The sequence below is a fragment of the Manacus vitellinus genome, unplaced genomic scaffold, assembly GCF_001715985.3.
Source record: "Manacus vitellinus isolate BGI_N305 unplaced genomic scaffold, ASM171598v3 scaffold_0_pilon, whole genome shotgun sequence".
NCBI lineage: Eukaryota > Metazoa > Chordata > Aves > Passeriformes > Pipridae > Manacus > Manacus vitellinus.
Genome location: NW_021938789.1, coordinates 43,538,533 through 43,564,350, shown reverse-complemented (window position 1 = coordinate 43,564,350; position 25,818 = coordinate 43,538,533). Strand labels below are relative to the sequence as shown.

The 25,818-nt window shown below is 42.6% G+C and overlaps 1 protein-coding gene across 1 annotated transcript in view; it reads left to right on the top strand.

Moving 5' to 3' along the window:
• Positions 1-10,113: 10,113 nt before the first annotated feature.
• The window catches only part of ARHGEF38 (Rho guanine nucleotide exchange factor 38), a 35,621-nt gene continuing 19,916 nt past the window's right edge, over positions 10,114-25,818 (top strand). The window contains exons 1-3 of the mRNA XM_008933273.3: positions 10,114-10,300; positions 20,158-20,333; positions 22,855-22,978. Coding sequence (XP_008931521.2) covers positions 10,114-10,300; positions 20,158-20,333; positions 22,855-22,978 — 487 coding nt within the window. The remainder of the gene's footprint in view (positions 10,301-20,157; positions 20,334-22,854; positions 22,979-25,818) is intronic.

The following is a 25,818-nucleotide window of genomic DNA, read 5'->3' as shown; positions in this document are numbered from 1 at the left end:
GATGGCGGCGCCGCCCTCCCCTTCCTGCGGCGCCGTCGCTGCGCCGGCCCTGCCCGCCTGCCCCCGCCGGCACGGAGGCCGCGGGGGCCGCCGGGGGCATCAGGGGGAGCGCCTCAGGCGGAGAGGGAGGCTGTGGGGTGCCCGGCCTCAACGGAGAGCTCCATCGAGTTGAAAATAAATAATAATAATAATAATAAAAAAACCCCAACCCCTACTTGACGTTGTAGGTGACCCCCAGCGGGAGCCAGGAAAGCCCGGGCAGGGTCGTACCCCAGCTGTGCCCAGGCTGAGGTGTTCTCAGGCCACCAGCACTGCTACATGGAAGGGGTTGCCAAGAAGATGGAGCCAGGCTCTCCTCCGTGGTGCCAAGCAATGGGACATGAGGCAACGGGCAGAAACTGTTGCACAGGAAGTTCTACCTGGATATGGGGAAGAACTTCTTTACTGTTTGGGTGACCGAGCACGGGAACAGGCTGCCCAGAGAGGTTGTGGAGTCTTTCTCACTGAAGATATTCAAGAACTATCTGGATGCAACTCTGTGCAATGTGCAGGGAGGTTGGAGCAGATGACCCACTTCCAAACACCGATTCTGTGATTCTGTGTAAAGTGTGGATGCAAAATTAAGGGTGATGGTAGTAGGGTTGCTATCCCTACCTGAGGCCCACAGCAGTGTGAGGACCCTACCATGCTGCTCCCTAGTTCGTTTGTTTGTTTCTTCTTGGCACATGGTTTTATGTCACCCAAGCCAGTTTGTGTCTGCACTGCTTGTGGCCCGGCTATTTGCATGGGTTGCCCATGGCAGGTGAATTCTTATATTGAACGCTGCTGATACTTAAACTAGATTCTCATCTGTATTCATGTTGTGCTGGTTTTAAAGCTTAATACCTCTACATATGATCTGATTCCTTTGAATTCCCTTTTCATTGATCTTTGAGGGCAATTTCAAATTAATTTCCTCTGTCGATAAGGGTGATAGTTCTTGGAGTAGTGCTCCTTATTTGTGGATCTTTCAAAAATTCCTGAAAAGGGGCAGATACCACTATTTGCATTTCATCGACGGAAAAAATGAGACAACAACTTTTGTTGTATCATCACTTAAATCCGAAGCCAATTATCTTGTGTATTCACCGTTAAAGGTGGTCAATATTAGCTTTGAATTTTAGCTGTTTCAGTTTGAATTATCTTGAAAGATTTCTGCAGGGTAACTCCATGTTACCCTCATTATTTTATACAGTATTTTAAATGTTACTGGGAATTATTAATTTGCAGCAGAAAGGCTTAGTCTCTTCAATCAGATTTTAACAGCATATAACTACTTCTTCCCATTATTTCTTCCCTCTACTACTTTGGTAGATCAGGAAAGAGTCAGGATTGTATATTCAGCATGTGCAGAAAGGACAAAGAATTATTTTACACTGGAGCAGGAGATTTTCATGATGGCCTCAGTCACTGTTCCCCCATGTACTACATTGAAATATGTTAGTTGCTGTTCTGGATCTTTAAGGAATCTGCATTCTAGTATGTAGATTTTCCATTACAAGAAGGCTCTGGGGAAAAAAAAAAAGCTGTGGTCTTCTCTGATTTGTGCCACTGCTTGCTGTATTTATGACAATAGACTTATCTCCATGCTATTTTGCAGGCCCATTGCCCACTTCTGCAGAAGCTGCAAAATAGTAGTTCATGTTCCACTAGAGGAGTTGGCATCTTTCTTCACTGAGTTCATCAAATGCAAGGTTATTGGGCTAATCCTCTCCATTTGACATGTAGGGATGAGATTTTTCATAGAATGGCCTGGGTGAAAGGGACCTTAAAGACCATCTAGTTCCACCCCCCCTGTCACGGACAGGGACATCTTTCACCAGACCAGGTTGCTTAGAGCTCCGTCCAACCTGACCTTGAACACTTCCAGGGATAGAGCATCCACAGCTTCTCAATTCCAGTGCCTCATCACCCCCACAGTAAAGAATTTCTTCCTAGTATCTTCCTAATATCTTCCTAACATCTTCCTAATCTAAACCTACTCTCAGTTTGAAGCCATTCCCCCTTCCCCCTTGTCCTGTCACTACATGGGCTTATAAAAAGTCCCTTTCCATTTTTCTTGTAGGCTCCTTTCAGGTAATAGAAGGTCTCTGAAGTTACTGATATTTTAAGTTTATCAAGAGGGCAAATAATCTGCTTTTCATATGGAATAGTTAAAAAAGGGAAAACCTAGATTTTTTTTCTATTATAATAAAATCTATTCTTACATGCTTTCTTTGAGCTGGCCTGCTGCTGAAATGGGCAAGGTTAAAAGGAAACGTGCCACAGGCCTAGCCTTCCGCCTCTGCTTAGTTCTGAGGAATCTGGATTTCATCTATGGAACGTCAGAACCTTTGAAAATCACTTACTGAGCACGCACACAGTACTTTTACACTTGCAAAGCTAGCAGTTGGGTGCAAGGTTATTGTAGTAGGAGTCCAATATATATTTATTTCCCTATACAAGCTTGAAAGTGAAATACGTTGCAGTGGCCAGGAGTCCCTGTAAGATGCACAGAGTCTGAGCACAGAGTTCTCCATTGCTTTGTGTTGTGAACATGGTCTTACCTAAAGCTCTCTCAATTGTAATGGGAAATGGACTGTGAAGCACTTCATTTTTAATTTATAAAGTATAAACAAGTTTCTGTGCAGGTACTGTTTAGATGCATAGATTGATGCCATCATGTTACCTAGCAGGGGTAGATGATACAGCAGAAAACCACACAGAAACCTTGTTAATGCTGCCAGAGCAGAGAACATGACATTTTAGGACTCTGAGGTATCCAAAATTACCCTACTACTGAAGAAATAATAATGCTTTAAATAGGTTTTACTGTATTTTTCAGTATTGTGCATTATATTACACAGAATATGGCAGAAGTATGCACACAACTCCTCAAGTCATATTTGGGTAAGACAGCTTCCTGATTAGAATAAATCTACCTAACATCCTTGAATCTTTGAAACAGATTAATGTTTTTGTTCCAGTATTTACCTTAAGCAAATTGTCCAGAATTACCAAGTCTTTTACTACCAAGGGATTTTTTTACATTCATTCCCAAGCATTTTACATCCAGATCCTTGTAGTATGATTCCAATTGGGCCAGCAATAGGCATTTATAGGACTGATCCCATTTGTTGACCTTGAAACAGCTCCCACTGAAAAACAATAAAAATATTGCTATTTATTTCAATGCAATTAGAACAAGATCCTTAAGACTTAAGTAGGACTTACATGGTACTTAGGTTTTATGCTTGCCCTCTGCACAGGGGTGAATCTCATTCCAGCAAAATGCCACTGGAGTATAGCAAAAACTCAGCAACAATATAATCATCTAAGCCTGAAGGACATCCTTTCTTTAAAAGTTTGTACTCTGCAGTGTACATTTACATTTATTTTAGATAAATTTTTATATACATACCTATGTATTTTAAAATTAAGGGTTTTGCCCATGAAAATGCTGTGCAAATTAAATACAGAAAACGTATTATAATTTAGACACCCATCCTCCTGAATGAAAATAATTTTCATCTTTTCAGCTAATAAGGCTTTGAAGAATTTCATTAGTACCACTATGTGCTATTTCAGTGCATTCACTCTTGACTGGTGATCACATCATTATCGTTACATTTTGCTGTAATAGAACTTCTATCTCCATGGCTTATAAGACCATTAGTCTGAAGGAATCAATTCCTGCCAGCCTTCTGTTTTGCTGCTATGTGTGTGCAAGAGGCCAGCAGGAGGATAGCCACCCTCCCTGTCCAACCACCTCTGTAGAACAGGTCGCTGCTTGCACTTGCTTACCAGTGTTTCCTTGTTCAGCCATCACCATCTCACCAAGGTGCCGATGGATCAGCTCCTACCGGTGCTCCCTAGATCAGACCAAGACAAGCAAGGCCAGTTGATAGAGAGTTTGGGCTAAGTTAGTCAGGCTGCTTTACAGCCAAAGCAAGTTAAGGAGCATGAACAACTCCTCCTGCAGATCTATGCACTGACAGTCTGCAGCAGGAGGAGGAGGATGAGTTGTGGGAGTCATTGGCACAGCTGGATCTGGGAAAGGACATCTAGAGAGGATGTCTACACGCAGACTACTCACACACGTATTTGCATTTTGCTCACGGATGTTGCCTGATGGCAACAAAACACTGCATCATCTTGCTAAGAGGAATAATCTTCTATTTCAGTAACTAGAATTAGGTTTGTCAAGTTATGTTACTTTCCCTCCCAATGTGAATAAAAACACAGACTCCTATCCCAAAGAAACTAAGTACCCTGGGTCAGACTGCAAACCCTTTTTTTTTCTAGGGGTGAATTCACTTCAGCAACCCAATTGCTTTAAAGAGACTGATGCTCTGTATTTATGCAAAATTTGGATTTACATTACCATGTTTAGGAAGACGTCAAGTTTACATCCTGGATTTTTCTGAATAAATTGTTTATCTGAGATGTTTGTTTATTTTTTAACCATGCTTTTTGTTTAGGCTCCCCACAATGTATGTTAGGATTCACTTGCCAGACTTAGCTTCTCTGGACCTCTGCCTAGGAAGCGATTTGGCTATCCTGAGGCCAAGACGCCATGGTTGAGTCACGTTTTGTAGGCTATGGTAATTTTTTTCCTGTTAGACATCTGTATTAAGTTCATTTTAAGCTCTGTGAACGAAGGATTTTCAGCCTACCCTAACTCTCATCAAAACTTGTTTGTGAGTAAAAACTAAAACTTTTTTTTTTTTAAGACTCTTATCTTTGATACCCAAGGCAGCTTCCCCATTACAAAACAGAAATCACGAAATAGTATCTTTTCCTATTCATTCTTTCATTGATTCTTTCATATAAGTGCGTAAACACAAATAAAGAGAGGGGAAAAATGATGTAAAAATACTGTCTGGAAATATGAAGTTTTATTGTGAAGCTGCAAATCTGTAATCATTCAAAATAGGGACTTAAAAGGAAAATCTTGCCTGTTGTTCGTAATAGTTTTTTGGCTCCATTCCCATCTTGATTTGTGAATTGCCAGACATAAGGTTCTCAAAGATTCCTAGAGAAAATATTTCACCTTTGGTAATTTCTACGCCCCCCTATTTTACATCGAAACATAATAAATAATAAAGATCCATCTTCCTGTTCTTTTACCTGTGCCTCGCTCGCTTCCTTGTCTTTCCTTATTAGCTTTGATATCACAGTGCCATCTACTTGATCAACAGAGTCAGTTTATTTTCCTTGGAAAATAACTGTGCAGCTGTAACTGAAGAAATCAAAGGGCTGCTCAGTTTCCTAGCAAGTTCCTTCTCCTTCTCACCTCCTAGCCCTTTCAAAGCAGCACTGCCCTTAGATGTCCGCCTTTGGGAGCTGGCCCAGCTCCGAGACTGTTTCACAGACCTACACAAAGCCCAGCTGGATAGTGACAGATCCACAGGCACTGCAAGGACAATGCAAGCCCTGCCGACCCTTCTCTCAGCATCCCTTCTCCTCTCTGGCAGGTGTTTTGATTTGAGAGACGGGTCCCCCTCTATAGGCAGAAAACGTGTCAGCCTTTTGTACGTGTAAACTGGAGCAGAGGCTTTGTTTGGAGTAAAAAAGCATCACAGCAGTTGGAGAAGATGGATTGCACAGCTTGAAAGGTTGAGCCATCCCTTCTTAGAAATATCAGCAGCCTAGCCTGAGCCCCGGCAGGCATGTACCTTATGAATTTTTCCTACAAATATTTAGACAAGAAATACTGTAGACGGGGCTAAAAGAAATTATCGCTGTGCGCTTACTTCTAAAGACCTGTTTCTCTACAGGAATCACCAGTCTGGCAAGATCAACAGGAAGAGTGAAGGTGAGACTGCCACACTAAATAACTTTTCACCTACAAGACAGGCTTTTTTCTCTTTTTGTACTCTTGAAAGGTGTTTGAAGTGGTTTTTTTCTATGTATATTTCAAAGTAATTTTGATTCATTCATTGTGAAAAATCAGTGTGTAGACTCCAGTTTTACCTGTCCTTAAGCCTTCTCTTTTTATTGCTTTTATCCCCACCTGTCACTCTCTTATCTTACCAGTATGGTTGAAGCAGGTAGGGCGTACGTACCAGCAACTTTCCAGTGCTCAAAGTCCTCGGTAGGCCTTACGCATGATTGTTCTTATCAAAGCCTAAAAGTTTTGTCCCTCAGAAGACATCTTTGCTATGACTAGTGCAGAGTGACAAGAGATACAGGCTTGCTTTTATAGGCACTTTGGCTTCTCTGTATGGAGGCAGGCAGCTGTAGAGACACCTGCGTTCTTTGCTGTTGAGCTCCATCTGTGAGGAGGGTAGGACAGCTTTCTGCAACAGTACCGTGGTACCTTTCTGCTTCTCCACTGCCTGTTAAATGTTATCTCTTCACCTGAGCAGTACTGGTACTGGCTGGTGAATTCACCCTGCAGCTGCAGATTGAGACTGTCTTTTCGCTTGGTGGCTGTGCTGGCCATTGCAGTGAACAAACTTGAAAATGCCGGTCCTGTCCTATTGCCACAGGACTCCAGCAGTGGTCTGTGCCTCCCCTCTAAGGGAACAGGCACCCTAGTCAACCCACACCAGCAGTTTTCATGTATCCTTGGGGATACTAAGTTATAAAGAAATCTCTTGTAACAGCTGTGAGGCATTACAAGAAAACAAATAATTGTTTGCTTACTTAATGGCCATCAGTCTTGATGGCGCTCCTGGTTCATTTATAGCTCAGGACTGAGATAAAGGTTAGTTCTGACCATGCAACAATAAGCTCTTATATGTGCCTAATACAGTTGCTTGGGAACACGATGCCAATATTTTCTGTGTTGACACCAGCACCTGTTCTGTCTCCTAAGCAGGGTGGCTTCCATGCAAATGACTCCTACGTGAGTGCTCGCATCAACTGGATTCCAGTTTACTTTGTAGAATTAAATGAGCACAACATAGAGTGGTTAAAGAGATTTTCACATTAATTGTAAAATGAGCATTTTGTCCACACAGATGTCAAATATTCCTTCTTGTCTTATGGATTACTGACTTTGATACTGCTTGTCACTGGGGCCAGAAGAGAGTGGTAATAACTTGAAATTGAGAGACGGTTGTTCATGCTATTGTGCATGGCAGCTATGGCAGCTGAAGTCATCACATGCAGTTCTTACTGTGCTTTCTGTGGCATTTTGTTATAGCCCAAATAAAGTTTGGTAAACACTAGTAAGAGTTTATAGGGGTACCTTACTCAAATGCACATCTGATTGTTTTTACATATTTCTCCTGCTGATTGCACAGGCACAATCCTCTAGTGTAAAATAATGATGGGGTTTAATGTGACGATGGATAAGTCATGTCTCAAATCTCCCTCTGTTCAGAGGGGATAAGGAAGCCACTGGTCCTGAATGTGTCCACTTCATTTGGAATATTACAGAAGACATGCTATTTTCAGCCTTTTCCCTGCTGAGTGGCACAGAGAAGGTATTTTGAATTTTGCAGAAAGTACTTATGTACGTTTCTAAACTGTTTTGTAAGCCTGCTCTGGGCTCCTGGCTGCCTCTGAAATAATGCTGCCAGGTAAACTATTGCAAGTACAACAGCAGCAGCAAACTACAGCTGGCTTTCCCCATAATAATTGCCTTGCTGAATGAAGACACACCTTTTCACACCCTGTGACTGAGTTGAGGAGGAAGAGGAAGACCACTTTTGCATGTGGGTAGGTTGCTGTGGTAATAAACACCTGAGCAAACTTTACTATATCCTATCTTGGCTGTAGCACTGCATATTGTGGCAGAGCCTACAAAGCCAAGACTTTAATAAAGTTTGTTTTTCCACCTCCACCCGGCCAAAATACATTCCTCAGTTCTCCCCCAAACCATCTTAATTTAAATAAATACAATGAAATCTCATGTAAATGATGGGACCTGTGTCTTCCGAAATGCATGACACTGTAAAATCCTGGTAGGGGAATATACCTTCTCTGAGTGACTCTGGTTTAAGCAACCATTAGTCCTACCCACAGCTGCTCAGATCCTGCGTCATCCCCTGCCTCAAGCTGCCACAACTTCTTTGTAGCTGGGTGATGAACTAATCGGGAACACAGATCCAGATGGAAAATAGCCCCAGGAAAAGGGGTGAGGGAGGGAGTTTTCTGCCAGATCAGTTCCTCCATCTCATCTCAAATTCGTGTGTTTACACCCTGCAGCAAGAATGGGAACAAAATCATCTGGGGAAGAGGGGCAATCAGGGTGGTGACTGTTTAAACCAGTTTTACCACCCTCAGTGAATGCCAAGCCATTGCTTCAAAAAAAGCTCCTCCCTAAGTCCCAGTGTAAGGAAATGGGGTGGTTGATTTTCCTCAACTCACGTCTTAATCTGTGTACTACTTGTTGCTGGGGCTTTGATGCTTGTCAGAAGTATGTCACCAATCTGTCCCTGCCTACGCCTCTCCCTGCTGTCACCACTGCTCTGCCTTTCAAGGAACTTTTGTGGTCTGACTTGCAGAATAAAGAGTTTCTTAGGAAATATCAGAGAGGAGGCAAGATGTAACACATGAATTGCCTATGTAATATGTGACTTCTCTGTGTGAGCACAAAGTCTTCCAAGTATTTCCCTCACATTTTATTCCTCTGCCAGATTGTGTTTGGGCTGGACACTTTGTGCAGCACTGGCATGGTGCTGCAATTTGACGTAGTAAATTGCTTAACAGTTTCATAACCTTTTCCTTTCACTACTGAATAGAAATGAAGGTCTTTGATCAGGAGGTTGCATCACAGGACCAGCTTTGTAAGGAAAAATAAAAGTTGGAAACGAGGTTACACTACTACGTTTCATCGCCACTTGTTTTTTACTAGACAGTCCTTCAGGGACACAGTGTGGCAGCGCTAAAGCCATAAGCTCTGCCAGCATCTGTCAGAGGGACATTAGTTTGTCCCCTGGCAGATGCTGTGGCAATGACTGTGTGAGACTGACACCGATTAGGTTGCACCACGGGGCTCCCGCCAGGCGTTTCCTGTGGCAGCGAGGGCCACAGGGTTGGGTATCACAGCAGCAGCAGTGATTGCTACTGATGGCTGTTGGGGCTTTTTCCAGGATAAGTCCTGTCCAAGCTTAGATGCCAGCAACTCCTGCTGTTTTGACATGAGCTTGATTAGACTGGTGCTACAGAGGATCACTAGACAGTACGTGTGTGCCAGAGGCCATTGCTAACAGACAGGATAATAACATCTCTTCCAGAGGCTGATCCAGAGGTATGACAAGCAGGTGTTTTGGTGTCCAGTTCCTCAGCCATCAGAGCACGGTGGTTTGTTACAGCAACCTTCACAGGTCCTTGGCAGGCATTGCCTTGGCTCTGGCCTCTCTGTGTGCAGTGTAAAGCAGGACAGAGCCTGGTTTGAGACAAATGTCAGCTCCACACTGCTTGCCACCTTCCAGAGGGGCTTTTGTCTCCCTCTCAGCCCTTCTCTTCATTGGCCTGAGGGATCGGTCTCCTTTCAAACCTGTAGATCCGGAGTTTCCAGCCCAAAAGCTACACCTCTCAGTGGGATCGAGGGACTGGCAGATGCAACTCAATTTGGGGTCCTGACCAGTCTGCCGGTTGGGCATTAGCCCAGGGGAAGCAGGAGTGAGGGTGAAGGTGGTGGCTGACCTCCCCTTCCCATTTGCCTTGCCTCTGCTTCCCACTGCCCCTGCAGTGCACAGAGGGAAGGGGTCCAGTGAAAGCGTGGCAGTGCCCTGTCACACTCGGGCGTCCCTCTGCTAGAAAGGATGCAATTCCCTCTTCGGGGTGCCGGCACCCACGGCCGTGCGGCGGGGCGAGGAGGGTGCCCTGAAGCAGGAAAGGATCCGTGAATGGTTGCGGTTTGGGGCTGGCCCTGAAAGCGGCCCCGCCAGGCGTGCTTGAACACAAGGCAGGTGAATGCAAACGCTGCCTGGGGCGCCACCTTCCCGGGGGTGGAGCTGCTCCGGCACAGGTGGCAGGGCTGAGCCCGGGGCCCTGCGGAGCCTGGGGAGCCTTGCTCCAAAACCAAGCCTAAAGCAACCAGCCTTCACCTGGGCGGTGAGTTCACCTCCCTGAAAATCAAGCTGTTGCCCACCCTGCCACCACCACCACCACCAAGCAAGGCTGTTCGTGGCGAGCATGGACTGTCCGGGGAAGGAAGGCGTGGGGGGAAGGAAGAGGAATTTGGCCCTGCTGAGGAACAAGCTGTACATGGGGGAGAGGAGGAGGACAGAGCCCGTGGTGGAGAGCACCACCACCGCCGGGGACCATGGCACCTTGAGGAGGAGTCAGTCCGACAGGACAGAGTACAGCCAGAAATTACAAGGTACTGGGGAAGCCTGTTTGGTGCTCTGCTGCTAGGGATGCTCTGAACTGGGGTGGTATCTCAGTGCCCTCCAGGCTGCAGCCTTGAGATAAAGAAGGAAATGGTCATCTCTGCTCCCATGCACTCACAGTCGGAATAAGCAATGGCCCCTCTCACGTTTGCCCCTCACCTCCAGGGTGGGAAATGTTTCCCCTAATTTTTCTAAATAGTGTTGTGTAGACAGGACACAAAATATAATCCAAGGTTTTGCTGAGTTCTGCAAAACGCATATGCAACCAAGATCTTTCTCGTTCATCACCAGAATGCATTTGCAGCACAAACTGTTATGTGAAAATAGAATGCCTCTGTCCTATCTGTCGTTGGCTGTTGTACCAAGTGGATTTTATGCCAAGTCGATAGACGCATCAAGGACATTTTTTTTCTCAGTTAAAAATATCAGGATTTATAATGTGTTTATCTGCTGCATGGTTTGTACAAGCCTGAACTAAGTATGTCCAAATACATGTTTGGATGGATATACTGATTCAAATTATACCATTATGGAGAGGGTTTCTTTTCAAATAACCAGATTGCATCTGGACTACAAATTGTAGTAAAGTATGCCAGTATTGGGCTTGTCAATCAAAAATTAAATGTGATGCCACAAATTGAGGAAAAGCATGAAGAATGTGAATGGCTATTTCTGAGAGTGCTCTGGAACACGAACCAATGAATTCCTGTGGGTTTCCAGGGTCTTTTAACAACAGGGTCCCATCACAAATGCAGGGTTTGAGTATTATTATGCTGTGTGTATTACTAATAGTCATATAACTACCTAGTGACAGTTACTCTTGCGACCATAATCCTTTATGGGGAAATAAAATAGAAAAATACTTGTATTGTGGTTTTGATGCACTTAATTAGGAAGTAGCATTGCTTCAGAAAGACAACAAAAGCAGAAAATAAAGTAATAAGCCTGAAAATAATAAGTTTTCTATGGGGGCTGCATATGCTGAGAACAACAGAGCGGTTCATCAATTATGCTGTTCCCTCCTCTTGATAGCTAATCAATGAGGAGATGAAAAATATTCGGTTAAGTCAGGCCTGTGCTTCAGGGATCTGGTGGGGGTGTTTCAGGGCACAGGCATGGATTGCTGTGGCTGAGCAGGCAAGCTCCTGGCAAACGTCCTACCAAAACAGTTTGTAACTCGTGAACGGGGTTGTCCAGGTGAGGTCAAGGTTATCAGAGCAGTATCCAGCAAAAAGTGTGAGATCTTTCTGTCTCATGATGGCTGTATTCATGCCATGAATGTCTCCTGTTTAAAATCTGAAGCAAAGGAGGTGGGGAAGCCTAGGAAGTCATGGCAGAATGTGAGGTTATGTTTATGGCAGCATTCCAAGGAGACGGTAAATCCAGCTTTACAGCTCCTACCACCAGCTGAGACTGCCGCGGCCACATATTGCAAAGCACTGGTCCGGTATCGGCTCACTCCACTTGCTTCCTTTTGTTCAAGAAAAACGATGATGGGTTAACAAGGTACCTGCAGGCTTTATATTGGATTAGAGGTTGCCTGTCCTCAGAGTGAAAATACAAAGGCAGTAGAAATTCCCATGAAGTGTATTTACAGTTGCCATAGAAAGAAATGCAGCTGTGTGCCAAGGCCTGACCTGGATCAAATTTTCCTGAGCTAGATGTGCCTGAATCTGATAACGATCACGGATCCCGGACCTAACTTGCTGCTATGATCCTACACCTTTATTTTCTTCGTTTTTCTCAGTAGTACTTGAATGCAAAGCAGCTCACTTCAGGGTGGGGGAAGTGGTTTTGTTGGCACAAAGCTTTTGAGTTTTCCATTCCTGTTAAGAAAACCCCGGCTCTGTTGGTGACAAGTAGTCTGTTGTGTATCACCAGGTCAGGACTTTCTGATCACCCATGAATGGTAAATGCTTTGTAAAAGAAAAAAACAAATGGTAATTTACACTTGCTTCCCATACAAATTGCGGGAAAAATTCAGTGTTTAGTTGCCACTCCCTCCTATAGTCTCCTGTTAATATGTTCTCTAACACATAGTCTGCAGAGCTGGGGTTGGTATTAGCACAGACAAGGAGGTGTAAGAGAAAGAGATGCAACAGCAGCAAACTCTGCAGAAGGGAATCTTTTCTGAGTGGGGCAGGTTTCCACAGCTGAAAGTCAGGGGCTTCAGGACCCTCACCTCTGCTAGTGGCAGGCAACCTTGGCAGAGCAGGAGAACCAAGGTGTCCTTACACATCCTAGTGCCTACTTCAGCATTGCAGTACATTTGTGCAAGGTGAAGCATGGGCAAGACATCTCTCAAGGGCCCTTCCAGCCCTTTGTGTGCTTTAAAAGGTTCCCTGAGTAAGAACTAGGCTGTTGTCCCCTATAGCCATTTCCAGCAGCTCTGAAGTATATGTTCAAAGTACTGCTTAGTGTGTTGGAAAGATAGGTCCCCAAATAAAAGCCTTTAAACCAAACCAAACCCAAACAAAAACAAGAGAGCAAGAAGACAAGCATAAAAACTCCTGAGAATTCAGTTTCTGCCCTTGGATTTTACTGAAGTTTTGCTATTTTATGCAGAATCCAAAATGTTTTCTATAAAGAGTGAGAAAGAGAGCCTACTACCCAGATCTCCAGGGTAATCCAGGTGGTTTGCTCTGTCAGTCTACAAACACAAGTACAAAGGCGTTGTCAAAGGTGAAAACTTCTGCAAGTGTTTTTCACTTTAAAATTAAGGAATCATTAGAATACAAGAAAGCATTTTCATAGTTAATTACTATACTAGATACATCTATTCAATACCTTATCTGGTGTGAATGGCCATGCAACACCTCCCGACTTTTCTCTTTTTAAAAAGGAAATAAGATGCAAAGTAACTATTATATTCTCAAGGAGCTTGGCAAGCATTAGTGCCTCTATTTCAGCTCATCCTGTGAGATAAACAAATGCCTGCAGACCCATTTTAGATAGAGGAAAATAAGGTGATTGCTACCAAATGTCAGGTTGATGATACAACCATGCAGGCATTTAGAACCCAGGTTGTAGTTGCAGTCTTAGGTGAGTCCAGGAATACCTTGATCGAGCCATATACATTTTTTTTCTTCCATTAGCTGTTTTCTGAAGAGGAAAGAATGGGGTTAAGGAAGATATATTTACTAGCATTTGTGGTGGATGCAGAAATAGTATTACAAGAGCTAAGACAGAGCTCCTGTGACATTTCTATGCATTTCTCTGCTCTGCATTCGCTAGAAAATTCTGCACATTTGTATTTTCCAGGGGCATGAAGAACTAACTGGTCTCCATAAGCAGTGGCATGAAGTGGTATTTAGCACCTCTATATTCAAATGTATTATCTATAGCTGTTTAGTTGGTAAGAGTTGTTCTCTTTTCTACAGAGGAAATCCGTCAGCAGCAGCTTTAAAAGTAGCTATATTAATATTTATGTATTATATTAACGTTGGGATCAGTCTTTGAATTAATCTAAAGCTTCCAGTCTGTAAGTACCTATGTATTTTGTTAAAGGGGGTTTGCTTGATGTAGTTACTGGCACATAAATGTTTGCAAGATCAGGGCAGATTAACATACAATGTGCCATGGGGATAGATACTAATAAACAAAAAGGGCAGACCACAAAAAGGAATTTAAAGCATAGTTCACTGTCTGTTAGGTTTTGGACAGATTGCTGGTTTTTGGTAATAGCCATATGCCAAACTTGTGCTTGCTGCGAAAAATGAACGGTAGAAAATGGTGGGTTTCCTGAAGGAATCAAAGATCACATTTGTAGTGTTCAGCAAGACAGTGCCTGCCTTGATAATACTCCTTGTCTTACAGATTATTACATATTAACTCCTTTATAACTGTAGCTGTGTATGGGTCAACTGCCCTGGTAAATGATTTACACACATTTCAATTTAAAATGCATCAGTGACATACCTGTAATAGACAGTGATTCAAATCACACAGCTATCATAGTATACTGCCTCAGAGCTTGTATCTGAATCCAGAATGCCATGTGTTTTCTGTGTCTAATGTAGTTATGAGAAATAACCAACTCCAGAAATGATGCAGAAACCTGTGAAATTATACAAATTCCTGAAAAGGTGCTATCCCTTGGTATACAAAAGCCCAGTCAGAGGCAACTCATCCCCCTTTGCTCCTTCTCGAGCCGGGCAACTTTCTCCATCCCATCCTCCTCCCTGCTTGCAGAGCTCACCACTCCTTCCTGCAAGGGCTGCTCATGCACTCAGCTTCTGGTACCTCCCACTAGAAGTAAAGATCCTCTGTGCCTCTTTTCAGTTCCTTATTTGCTTTGTGCTGTACTTACCGATTAATTTTCTATGGATTGCAATGTAGATAATGAAATATCCTATTTCACTGCAAAATGTATGCATCCAATGATCTTTGGAGCAGCTGGTTTACTAAAGTACAGTAAGGAGTAAAAGTCCGGATTATTTCCTGAAGCGCAGGAGATGGTTCAATGAAAATACTCCCTTGTGCCCTGTGATGAGAAGTCATGATCTAACAAATACTTTTATTTTCTCCCATGCAAATTTGAGCTTGGAGAATCTTATTCTGCTAACTTACTCTGCAATAAAGCTGGAGTTATTCCTTGAACTTATTGCAGTGGCAGTCAAACTAGGAAATGAGCTCATCTTTTCAGAGCAGAATCCATTTTGTGCCACTGTGTTTGCACAGCACTTAGCACAATAAGCCATGCCGTGTGGCTCAGGACTCTTAGGAGCTACCACAGCATAACTAGTAACAGCAGCCTGGGTAAAGGAGTGAAGACTAGGACCCAAGGAGGCTTACGGATCCTCCTCTGAGCATATTATCAAACATTTTATTAATTGGGATACTTTGCATTGTGGGCCACACAGCTCACAGCTTGTACACCTAATCCACCCCAAATCTTGAGGCATGTGTGTCCCAGGGGAAGAGGTTCAGATATAACCCTTCCTCAGTTCTTACTTTATTAACATACTAGCTCAGTGCTGCAGGAGTGGTATATTTGTGCTGGTATATGACACACTGGAAAGGTTTATTTGTAAGTATTGGCACTAACAATGAGGGCATTCTTCTGTCACCTGATGATAAGCTTTCTTCCCTTCCACACTGGTCACATGGGAGCTCTCTGTAGTCCTGTCAGCACACACATAATTAAAGCAGTCTGCTGTCAAGGAATTGAAGAAAGAACCTGCGCATTGAATGTAAATATTTTCTGTACTTTATGGAACAGAAAAATGATCAAAGATCAAATGACCTAATTGCAAGGAAGTCTCTGATGCAGATTTTATAAGCAAACCTGTTGCCCAGGAATACAGGTGCAAGGTCATTCTGGTCCTGCAGTGCTTTCTTGCTGGGTTCAGAAAAGGGGCTTTTTGCATGTGTAGCTCACAGCCTGTACACAACAAACCTGTTTCTGAACAATGCTGCTGTTATATACCTCTCTGAGTCAGAAAAAAAAGAGGTTTTCCACAAACCTCTCCCAGTCCTTTCCTATTTCAATGCCCAACTTAGAGTTCAGCAGTGTAATTCACACCGTGTTTGCACTGTAACAACTCCAGTGCGAAACTGTAAGGACATCCCTTATGAAGTGATCCCTCACAAGGGGAGGGGCATCTGAAGTAAAATTCCTTGTGTGTTGGCTCATGTGATGCACTTCTGTTGTGCACAGTGGGACACTTCATCCTTCCCTACTGCTTGTCCTATTTCAGGCTCCCTCACTTCCAAGGATCCCAGTGTCCCTGTGGCCCGCAGCCTTCCCAGCATCTCCAGCAGAAGCAGGGGTGTAGAGGGCAGAGATGGAGAGATGGTGTGAGGAGGGAGAGGAAAACTACCACAGCAGCAGTCTCTAAACTTGGCTGCCTGCATTTCATTCCCAAATCCAGCTGATAAAAGCCGGTGTACATTCCTGTGTGTAATAGTTAGGTTATCTGAGGGTACAGGCTATCTGAGGACTTGCTTTCACAGACGAATAACTTTATCCAGGGTGATACGAGCCCCATGCTTTACACGTGGAAACACAGTAATGCTATAATTTGTTTGTTATACGTTGATAACTTGTGCCTTCACCACTCCCTTGTGCCAGGTAAAATCCCCATATCTGTGCGGTGCAAGTGTGGCATCCTCCGAATGCTGCCTAAGGAATGGAAAGGCCTGTTAGTCACTCCATTCACTGACATCACCATATTAATTCTTGTATTTTGTGCCAGTACCATCATTTCCACATGGGAAGCATTCGATAGGGAGAAACCTGGGTTCCCTCCCCAAGGGTGGATGTAATACCCAACCAGACCATCTTACCTGGAAGGATGGATAGAGAAGACCTCTCGAAGCTTCTCACTCTCTAGGTGTGGAAACCAGGGAAATTTGCATGCATAGGTCTTGCAAACCTCCTATGGCTGTTCCTTCAGTCACTTGCTGTGAGTCTGCCAGTACCTCCTCTGAGCCTAGAGAAGGGCTGCTGCATTTGCACATAGCAAGCTCTGTTCCTCCATGCTCTCGCTGCATTGTGGCATGTCTCCATCTGGGGGATATCTTTAGACTTCACACTTGCAAGAAACTGCTTTTGTAAGACATGTGGCTGCTTTGTTCATGCCATCACATAGTGAACCTCTTGTTGAGTGCAACTTAAAGCCATGTACTTCAATGTGCAGCTGGAAAAACCAAAGGCATCACCTTCCTCTCCAAAGCAAAGTCCTCCAGAAAGGTGACTCCTGCAGATAGCTGACATCACAGAGCAACAATTCAAACATTGCATTCTACTTTTTATTTTTATGCCTACTAAAAGTGCCACCTAGTTTTTTGTAAACTGGGCTTAAGGTGCGACTGTTTAATATATCATTCAATGGACTATTTTTTCATTTTTCTCAACCTGGAATCTCTAAGGACAAATGAGTCAAATTCTTAATGTAATAGTTAATCCTCAGTGATATCTCTTCCTGCTAATCCTCTCTCTTCAACTGTTCCAGGGCTGGTACACATTACCAGGTAGAAATGAATGTGCTTATATTCCAGATATGCACTTGCTGTTTGCGCATTCATTAAACTTTCACTTACTCCACAAGGATTTCAGCAAGATACTAATGTTCTCAAACTGGTCAAAAGCAATCAGCTGAACATGAAATCATACGTTTGGGCTGTAATCATCACTTCAGGATCTTGCTGTTGCATTCTGTAGAGACAGATATGCCTGAAATGAAAAACTGAACATATTGAGTGAAAATGGAAAATTATATTACATTTAACAAAAGGAAACATTTATTAAAAAACATGTTTTCTATAAGGAAACAGCATCTAACTGATATTTGTCATGATTATTTCTTCCTGTTGAGGATAGCTTTTCTTTCCTCACATTATTATCTATCATGCAATAAAGATAATAGATGAGCCCTGACATAATTCAAGAATCAAATTTGATCAGGGAGATCTAATGGCATAAACTGAAAGAACAGCCTCTCAAGGGATTGTGACTTCCAGCCTGAAGTCACATGCCCTCCCCTGTCACCAGAATAAGAGATTAGAAAGTTCTTTTGTACACCATCTCGTGCTTACCTTAAAATTCCATCTGATACCATAACGGTTCCGTATCAGAGAGCAATCTGAGATCTTCCAGGATGTCTGGTTCTCTCTGCACTTTCTCAGGAGCTGCCCCAAACTCTCACATACAGCTACATGCATGCAGCCAATCTCAAGAAAAGTCCTGATTTTGGTGCAGAACTGGAATAGAAATGTATTGTTCACGTGGTTCCTTGTGAATTTATAAGTGTGGTTACATACTATGAGGTTTTGGAGGAAAAAGTATCTGCTGGTTTAGCACATCAGCAGCAGGCAAGGTGGTCTCATTCTGCAACCCTAGCAGAAACTTTCTCAGAGGGAGCTGTGAAGTGATACTGGTACCAGTTTTGCTCTCCTCACTAACGTAAGGGCAGAGTTTGTTTTATCCAGCACACAGCACCTTTGGTGTATGAGCTCTGCAGCAGCACAAGCTCCTGTGCAGTTCATGCACTCACACCAGCACAGACTCACTGGGGCAAAATTCAGCTTAAAATTCTTTTGATATCCAAGACCTTGTGGAGGGGAGACATCCTCTTCATGTTTCCATTTTATTGTCTGAGGACAAACTGTTCATGCCTATTATATACAGACTTCAAGGCTAAAAACTCAGACCTGAAAAGTACATCTAAACACAAAAAGGTTTTAAAAAAATCAGCCCGCCCCTGCCCCAGTTTCTTTGGGTTCTTTGTCCTCACTGTTTAAAACTAGTGGTATAGAGATAGAGATGCAGTCTCAGAGCAGCTATTTGAAAAGAACTGTGGTCACATCAGTCTCACTACAAAACCTGGTGAGAGAAGCATTAATAACAAACCTGTCTTTTCTGAATATCAGTGGTCAGCATAATTGTAGAAAGGAAGATGATACATTGGATTTATTATATTTTACACCTCTTGTCGGAAGATGGCTCGAGGCTCTCTGTCCTGAAAGCTGATTGGCTTTCCCACAAGTCCAGCTCCAGGTTATCATCTACAGCCTTGGCCGGTGTTGTACTGGTGAGCTCATGCTGTTCAATGCTCACTTGAGTGCTCATGACCTCACCCTCGACCATCAGTTCAAACAACTGCAGTATTGGCTGTCAGTGAGCAAAGCACCTGATACTGCTTGCTGTTTCCTCATTATTCGTTCCACTCCCTACAAGAAGTTGACACAAAGGTGTAGCAGTCTGATCCTCAGCGGAGATTCCCATCCTTTGCCGCTGAGTGATAAAAGCCCATGTAGTCAAAGCTCGACCTGGGTAATGCAGACTTGAGCAACTAATGATATGTGCATCTTTGTTGGTACTCTGCACCATCTTGTGGCTAGCAGAAAAACACCAGAATAGCCTCTGAAGTATTTCACTTTTTTTTTTAATGTTTTGGTTTTGTGTGTGTATGTGTGTTTCCTCATGAAAAATACAGATTAGATTGTCAACGTACAGAGATAAAACTCAGTGCCCTTTTTAGACCTGACATGGATCTCTGCAGGTTGGCTTACAAACCAGAAAATGGGAAAACCATCATTACAGATAAGTAGGTTGTGTGTAGGTCCTGTAGTGTATGTAAATTACCCATCTGTAGAAAACTAGCTTGCATTTTCATGTGTTTGAAACAAATCAGATATTCTAGGTGCTAAGTATTAAAAAACAGTTAAGAATGTCCTGATCTCAATGATCTCTGTTGTTCCAAGAAACGTTTGTTATTGATCATTAAAGGTTTTCTCATATTGTCCTTTAATTATTTTTAAACAGAATTAGAGGATTCATCATTATTGTTACTAACATTGCCTTCATTTGAAAGTTTGTCTTCCAGTACTTGCTGCCCTCAATTTCCCATGAATAGACTCAATGTTACACTGTACGAAACAAAAGTTATTATTGTGAAGCTTTTTTATGGTAGGCAGCCTTTTTCTTTCACAGAACATATTTTTCCCGTCCTCCAAATCATAATAGATGTCAGACCAAGACTGTGTTTTCAAAGGAGTAGAAGGGCATCAGCTATCCTTGAATTTCAGTGTAACAAAGATCAGGCTTTCCTGGGCTCCACAGAAAATTTCTGCCCAATACATAACATCTAAGCTGGGGGAGCTGGTGATGGGTTATCCTCTTAATGCCAAAGGGGCAGTTTCCTTCCCCAAATCCATGTCCACTTTTAGAGGAAGGAGATGGAATGACACTCAGTCTGATTTGGGTTTGCCACTTCTTATGCTTCTTTTCCTGCTCTCCATGGTGATTTGGGAATTTCCAGCAGGCACCAGATATGTTTCCCCACCCATGGTTGTGCAGGGCAAGCTTTGTGCACTCTTATGAATTTCTCTCTCTTTTAAACAGAAAAAATGACCCCACAGGTGGCCACCTCGCCACAGGAGGATGAAGAACAAGTCAGTAGACGCATGATGGCCAAGAGGGTGAAAATCATCGCAGAACTCATGCAGACGGAGAAAGACTATATCAGCAACTTGGACCTTTGCATCAAGGAAGTGATTCAGCCCCTGAGAAACAAGCAGGTGAGTGCTGGGGGTGGAGGACAAGGCAGTGATGTCAAGGTCTCAACTCACCCACGTTCTTTTGGACAGTCTTAATGCAAACACAAGTGCCAGCACGAGAGTGACGTGGTGCTGGAGCTGGCGCTCCACAAAGTGATATGTCAGGGCTCTGGTGAGGAGAGAGGAAGGTCAGATATGCTCCTGACACTTGTGCTGCCCTTGCATAAAGCCTGCATTGAGGTACTCGCCCAGAGGCCAGCTTGGATGCTATATACCTTCCTGTGGGCTGCAACAGCAGCTTCCAGCTCTCCGTACCGCTCTGTAGTTATAACTTTTCTTACATGCCCTGGCAGACCTTTACCGGTACCTCGAAAAGCAGCAACAACTAATAAAACCAAGATTTTTTCTACAATAGAAACTGGAATGGAATGAACCTCTGCATCAAGTTTAAATTCAGTTGTTAGGATAACTTTATCCATCCTTTCAGACAGCTGTGGTGGATAAACACCATGCTTGAGAGGCCATCGAGCACTTGGGAAATTTGCACTCTACATGGAAAAGGTACATTTAAGAAGGAAGGCTCATAAACTATCTTTCAGGCAAAAGATCTCATTAGGCCAATGATAGCCATTTTCTTTTTTAGCTGAGACTTCAAAGAGCACCTTTTCCTCAACAGTATTTCAATTTGTAGGAAAATGGTGAAGCTGAAAGCTGGGAATAGAAGAGATTGTGAAGAGAAAGATTTGTATTTTTGGGGCCTGAAATATAGCATTCAGAGAGGCTACACTAATTATATCTGCTGCAAATATGGAATAAAAATAATTTTAAATAGACTTTAACCCAGGTTCTCTTTATGTAGAGTTTCTTATGAAACTGGTGATAAAATACAGGTGCAGAGGCCAAAGTGTCTTTAGATGACATTGACAATGCCTCTTTGGGAAACGCTGTGGTCAGCTGAACTCTGTGCTGTTTAAACTCCTGCAGGACCTTTTTTTCATTCCTAAAACTCTGTCGGAATTTGTTCCAACCCATTTTCGGAAGAATAACCCATTTTCAGAAGAGCTGGCCTCTGATGACATAACTTTAAGGAGTTCTTGACTTCTTCCTCCTCACTTGTTCATCTACTTAGTAGTCTCCACTTGACTCCCTCCCCAGCCTGGCCAGCACTGAACAAGAGTATTGCCTGGCTGAACTTGAGATTTTTGACAAATGTGCTGTATTCTTTTGCTCATTTTCAGTCAACTGAAACCATTCATTTTGTGTTAACCTGTGTAAGTGTCCATGCACAGCATAGTTTGGATATATGTAGACATTGTTCTGGGGAGCAGGTCAGAAGTCCTGTGCTAGATGTATACAGGAAAAGTAATGTAGAGATTATAACTCTCTTAATGTAATAATGTCTGCATTTTTGAAAGGTTTTTAAGAATGTCATATGGTTTTAAGGCTAGTTCTCAGATAAACTACCATATTGAAAGTTTGTAATGTGTTTAGAGAAGGATAGCTTTTAGAAAATTGGCCTAACAATGAATTTGTTTCACATTTCCAAATGGATAAAGTATGTTTTAGCCCCTATAATATTTCTAAAGAAATTAACTGCATTAGTATTGGAAGTATTTTTCTGGTTCTGTTACAATAGCATGCAATTTGATCCTTCTGGCATCTGCTAAGCTGCTATGTAAATCAGCAATTCTGTTCCAAATGGAGAGGTAGGTTTTGAGGGTATTAATATGGATGATGAAAGTGGTCTTGTCTTTGTTCTCAATATTAGCAAATTACCGCTGGCTATCTCCAGTTGTCCCCAGATAGTAACTATTGCCCTGCTGTGCAACGAAAAATATGTGTCCTGGAAATTTTTTACTTCCTCTAAAATGAGTAGGGACACAGTACCAAATTTTCTGTTGGTATAAATTGATACAGTTCATTGAAGTCCATGTTGTGTGCCTAGGCTCTGTAGGAAGCTCGTTAGGTTATATCAATACGCAAAATGGTAAATGTGTTTGTTTTAGTGGAAATTATATGATCTTGATTGTATTCTTGGATTTATAGGACAACTAACTTAAAATCATACTGGCTTTCTAGAAGTCATTGTACCTGTTAGCTGGCACCAAAGTGCCAAGGTCTGAGTTTATGTAACAGCCTCTGTTAGTGAGTGGTAATCAGGCAATAAAACCCATTGTCAACTATTGTTTTTCTCAGTGGGAAAGTAAACAAACATTTCAAAGCCAGCTAAGGATCTTTTCTTTATTCAGACGATAATATTTATTTCCTTCCCAGGTAAACACTTTCAGATTAGGGATAGTTCAAAATAAAGGTTAAAAGCACTTGATAACATACCCTTTGTTAACTGCGTCAACCGTATTATACTAATCTGAAAACTGTATATGCGTCCTTGAAATCACAAGGAGGATGTTTATATGAGGTTTTGCAGAAGTGGTGCTTCCTGGAGTGTTGAACAGTTAGGGCATAGCAAGAGAAGGTCTCTAATACACAATGTCCTTCTTTATCCTTTGTCAGTAGCTGCTTAATATTTGTATTCCACTAGATTGCTCGCTTTGACGTGGATGGCTTGTTTAGCAACATTGAATTGGTCCATCAAGTATCAGCCAAACTGCTGTCATTGTTGGAAGAAGCCACAACAGATGTGGAGCCACCCATGCAAATAATCGGTATGTTTACCGTCCTCTTGAGTTCTACAAAGCTACGTGAAAGAATAAACATAACTCTCTCCTGTCCTCCACTCTCATCAGACTTGACTTCCTCCCCAGTATCCCTCCCAGAAGCTGGCATACTAGAAGCTGTCCATAATGACACAGGAAAAATGACATGTGAAACCTGTCCAGTTGTTTTACTGTACTTGTAGGATTATGATGCTCTTTTTTCCATCCATCTGGATGTTGAAGGGGAGGAAGGAAAGAGAAAATGAGTTTAGAATGAGTAAAACCTGCAGCACTGAGTTATACAACTTACTGATAAGATCCTTTTCGTTGAGTTTGATATTGCCTTCCTAAATCCACTCATGCTTATACCAACTCTTGTAATGCATACCCATTGTTATGCCATTCAGGAAAAGCATTAAAAATGATTGGAATAACAAGCATGTCATATGACACTACCACCCCCACCCCAACACTGTAAACATGTATCCACTGAAGACACAGTTCATGTAAGAGGTGGTTAAGTGCGCTTAGTAGGGACTTGGACAGTAAAGAGAGCTGTAATGAATCTGAAGTTTGTGGGATTCTGTGTAGGAATGTCTGTAGGGATTACGGGTATTTTCAGCAAACGGGTTGGCCCTGGATATGTCACAGCAGTCACAAGTTCTATGGGCCAGGCCATGAATGTTAAGGCTATGATTCACTTGACATTCTGGTGCAGCTAGAGAGATTTAAGAAGTTACCACTCATTAGGTCTCCTATAACTGCTTCTTCAGTGCAGAGGCCGTAAGTGAGCCATCTTAAGGGATCAGGTGAGAATATTTAATTTACTTTAGTGAAAAGTCAGACAGTTTAGTTTAAAAAACTTCCAGCTGTGATTCAGAGGTTAGGGAGGTTCTTTCTTCCCTAAACTGACCACATACCACAGGTAACACATTATAGAAAGTACCCCTCTTCTCATGAATAAGGGGGTAAAAAATATTGGTTGCCACTTGACTAGGAAACATGATATTAAAGCGTATGAGGCTTGGGAAAAGTATTAATCCTAGCACGTCTCAATCAGGTTTGCCAAGGCAACAGCTTAACGTAGTTTGACACGTCTGTTGTTTGGCGGTATTTCAGTGAAAGTGCATCATGATGAGTCATACTCTTAATAAGCAATGTTCTATTCTAGCAGGAAGTGCCTTTCTCACAGCCAAGAGAATCATCCTATTAGTTCCCTGTCACATCCAGAAGTAAAGACAAACAATTTCATCCATCTATTAAGTGTATTTCTCCAGAATCAGACAAAGAACCATGAAAATGTATGGTATTGTGGATCACAGAGTTGGCTAAGCTGTGGCAGGGAAAAAGCTGTCAAATAAGGTGTGAGACATTCTTTCAAAGGCTGAGACAAAAGCAGGGAGAATAACTGCATCACTATAAGCAGTAAGTTAGTAGGTTTATTGTCCTGTAAAACTACATCAAGGTAATTCTTGGGGGGGATCTTAACAATCAGTGTAAAAGTTGTTGAAGCCAGCCTATAGTAAAACCAGGCCAAGAATGTTTTAACACATCCATCATATTCCCTCATGTTTAATGTTTTTAAATATCTTGCATTGAAGTATCATACTTTGGAAGGCAACCCAATCATGGTGAGATTGAGGAGAACTGCTAATACAGTGCTTTGAAACCAAAACAATGTGGTTGCTTATATTCATGTCTTATTTTAGTCTATGTTCTCCACACTTAGGCTATGTCCACACTGACAAGTATTAATGTCCAATAGGAGCAGACTTGCAGATTTAAAGAGTTTCTGCTAAGGAGCTGGTATCCATACTAACATTTCAAGAGGCCTTACTTCAGACTGGCTGTAGCCTTTTCCTGTGGTTTGAGAGATGCCCTTTGTGGTTGGACTGCATAAAATGTGCCCTTGGAGTGTGTCTTCTGGTAATCACCATCCCCAAAGAGATCCAGTTTGTGTCTCTGTGACTGCTCCACCACACATACAAGGCATGGGAGATGAGGACTAATGAGTGATTGGCTTCAGAAACCCTCTCCTAATCTGAGCTAAAGTACTAATGTAGGCAGACTTTTTGTGGTGCTTGGTCTTCTGATGCTAAATGCCTCTGAGGTTAAATACCCTTTACAGTTCTCCCCTGAATTTTTTCTCCTCCCTGTTTTGGAGGCTGTATATAGAGGAATATGAAGACTTAGTAACCTTGACTCAGCTGTAGCTATTAAACCCCCTCTTCTTCCCTCTCCTGCTGCTATCCACACAGGAAGCGCCACTGAAAGCCATGGGGAGAAACTGTTTCTGTTACTCAAGCCTTCCTCCTAGGATTTTGTCTTTCACACTGATGACCACCATACTCCAGAAGAGGCATCAGGCAGATTTGCATCTGTCAGAGTATTTTTAAATTTGTGCCCAAATACGGTGTGGTTTTGGTCCATAAAGCAAGCTCCCACAGTGATATGCCCAAAACTCATCTGATTCGGTCCATATGGCTCAGAACCAAGAAGGGCTTTAGGCTTAAGAAATCCATCTGCTTTTAAAAGGCCCTATCCATGAAATCAGCACATAATTTTTCTCATCACTGAGCATCAATGAAAGTATCTGTCATTGTGGCACAATACTTCAGTGAACAGAACTCGCTCATCTCTTTCATCTTGGGGAAGATAATTTCCAGCCTCTAGTATATACTGAAAGGAGCTGTAAGTCTACAGCTTGCATTTTTTCCACTGAAAACGGAACCTCGCTTGAGTGCTTAGCATAGTACAGGCCATGCCAAGCACTGTGAGAGCTCATCATCTCTGAGAATCAAGCACCAAGTGCTCAGGATCAAGAGAAAGCTTGTTAAGGTTTCCTGTTA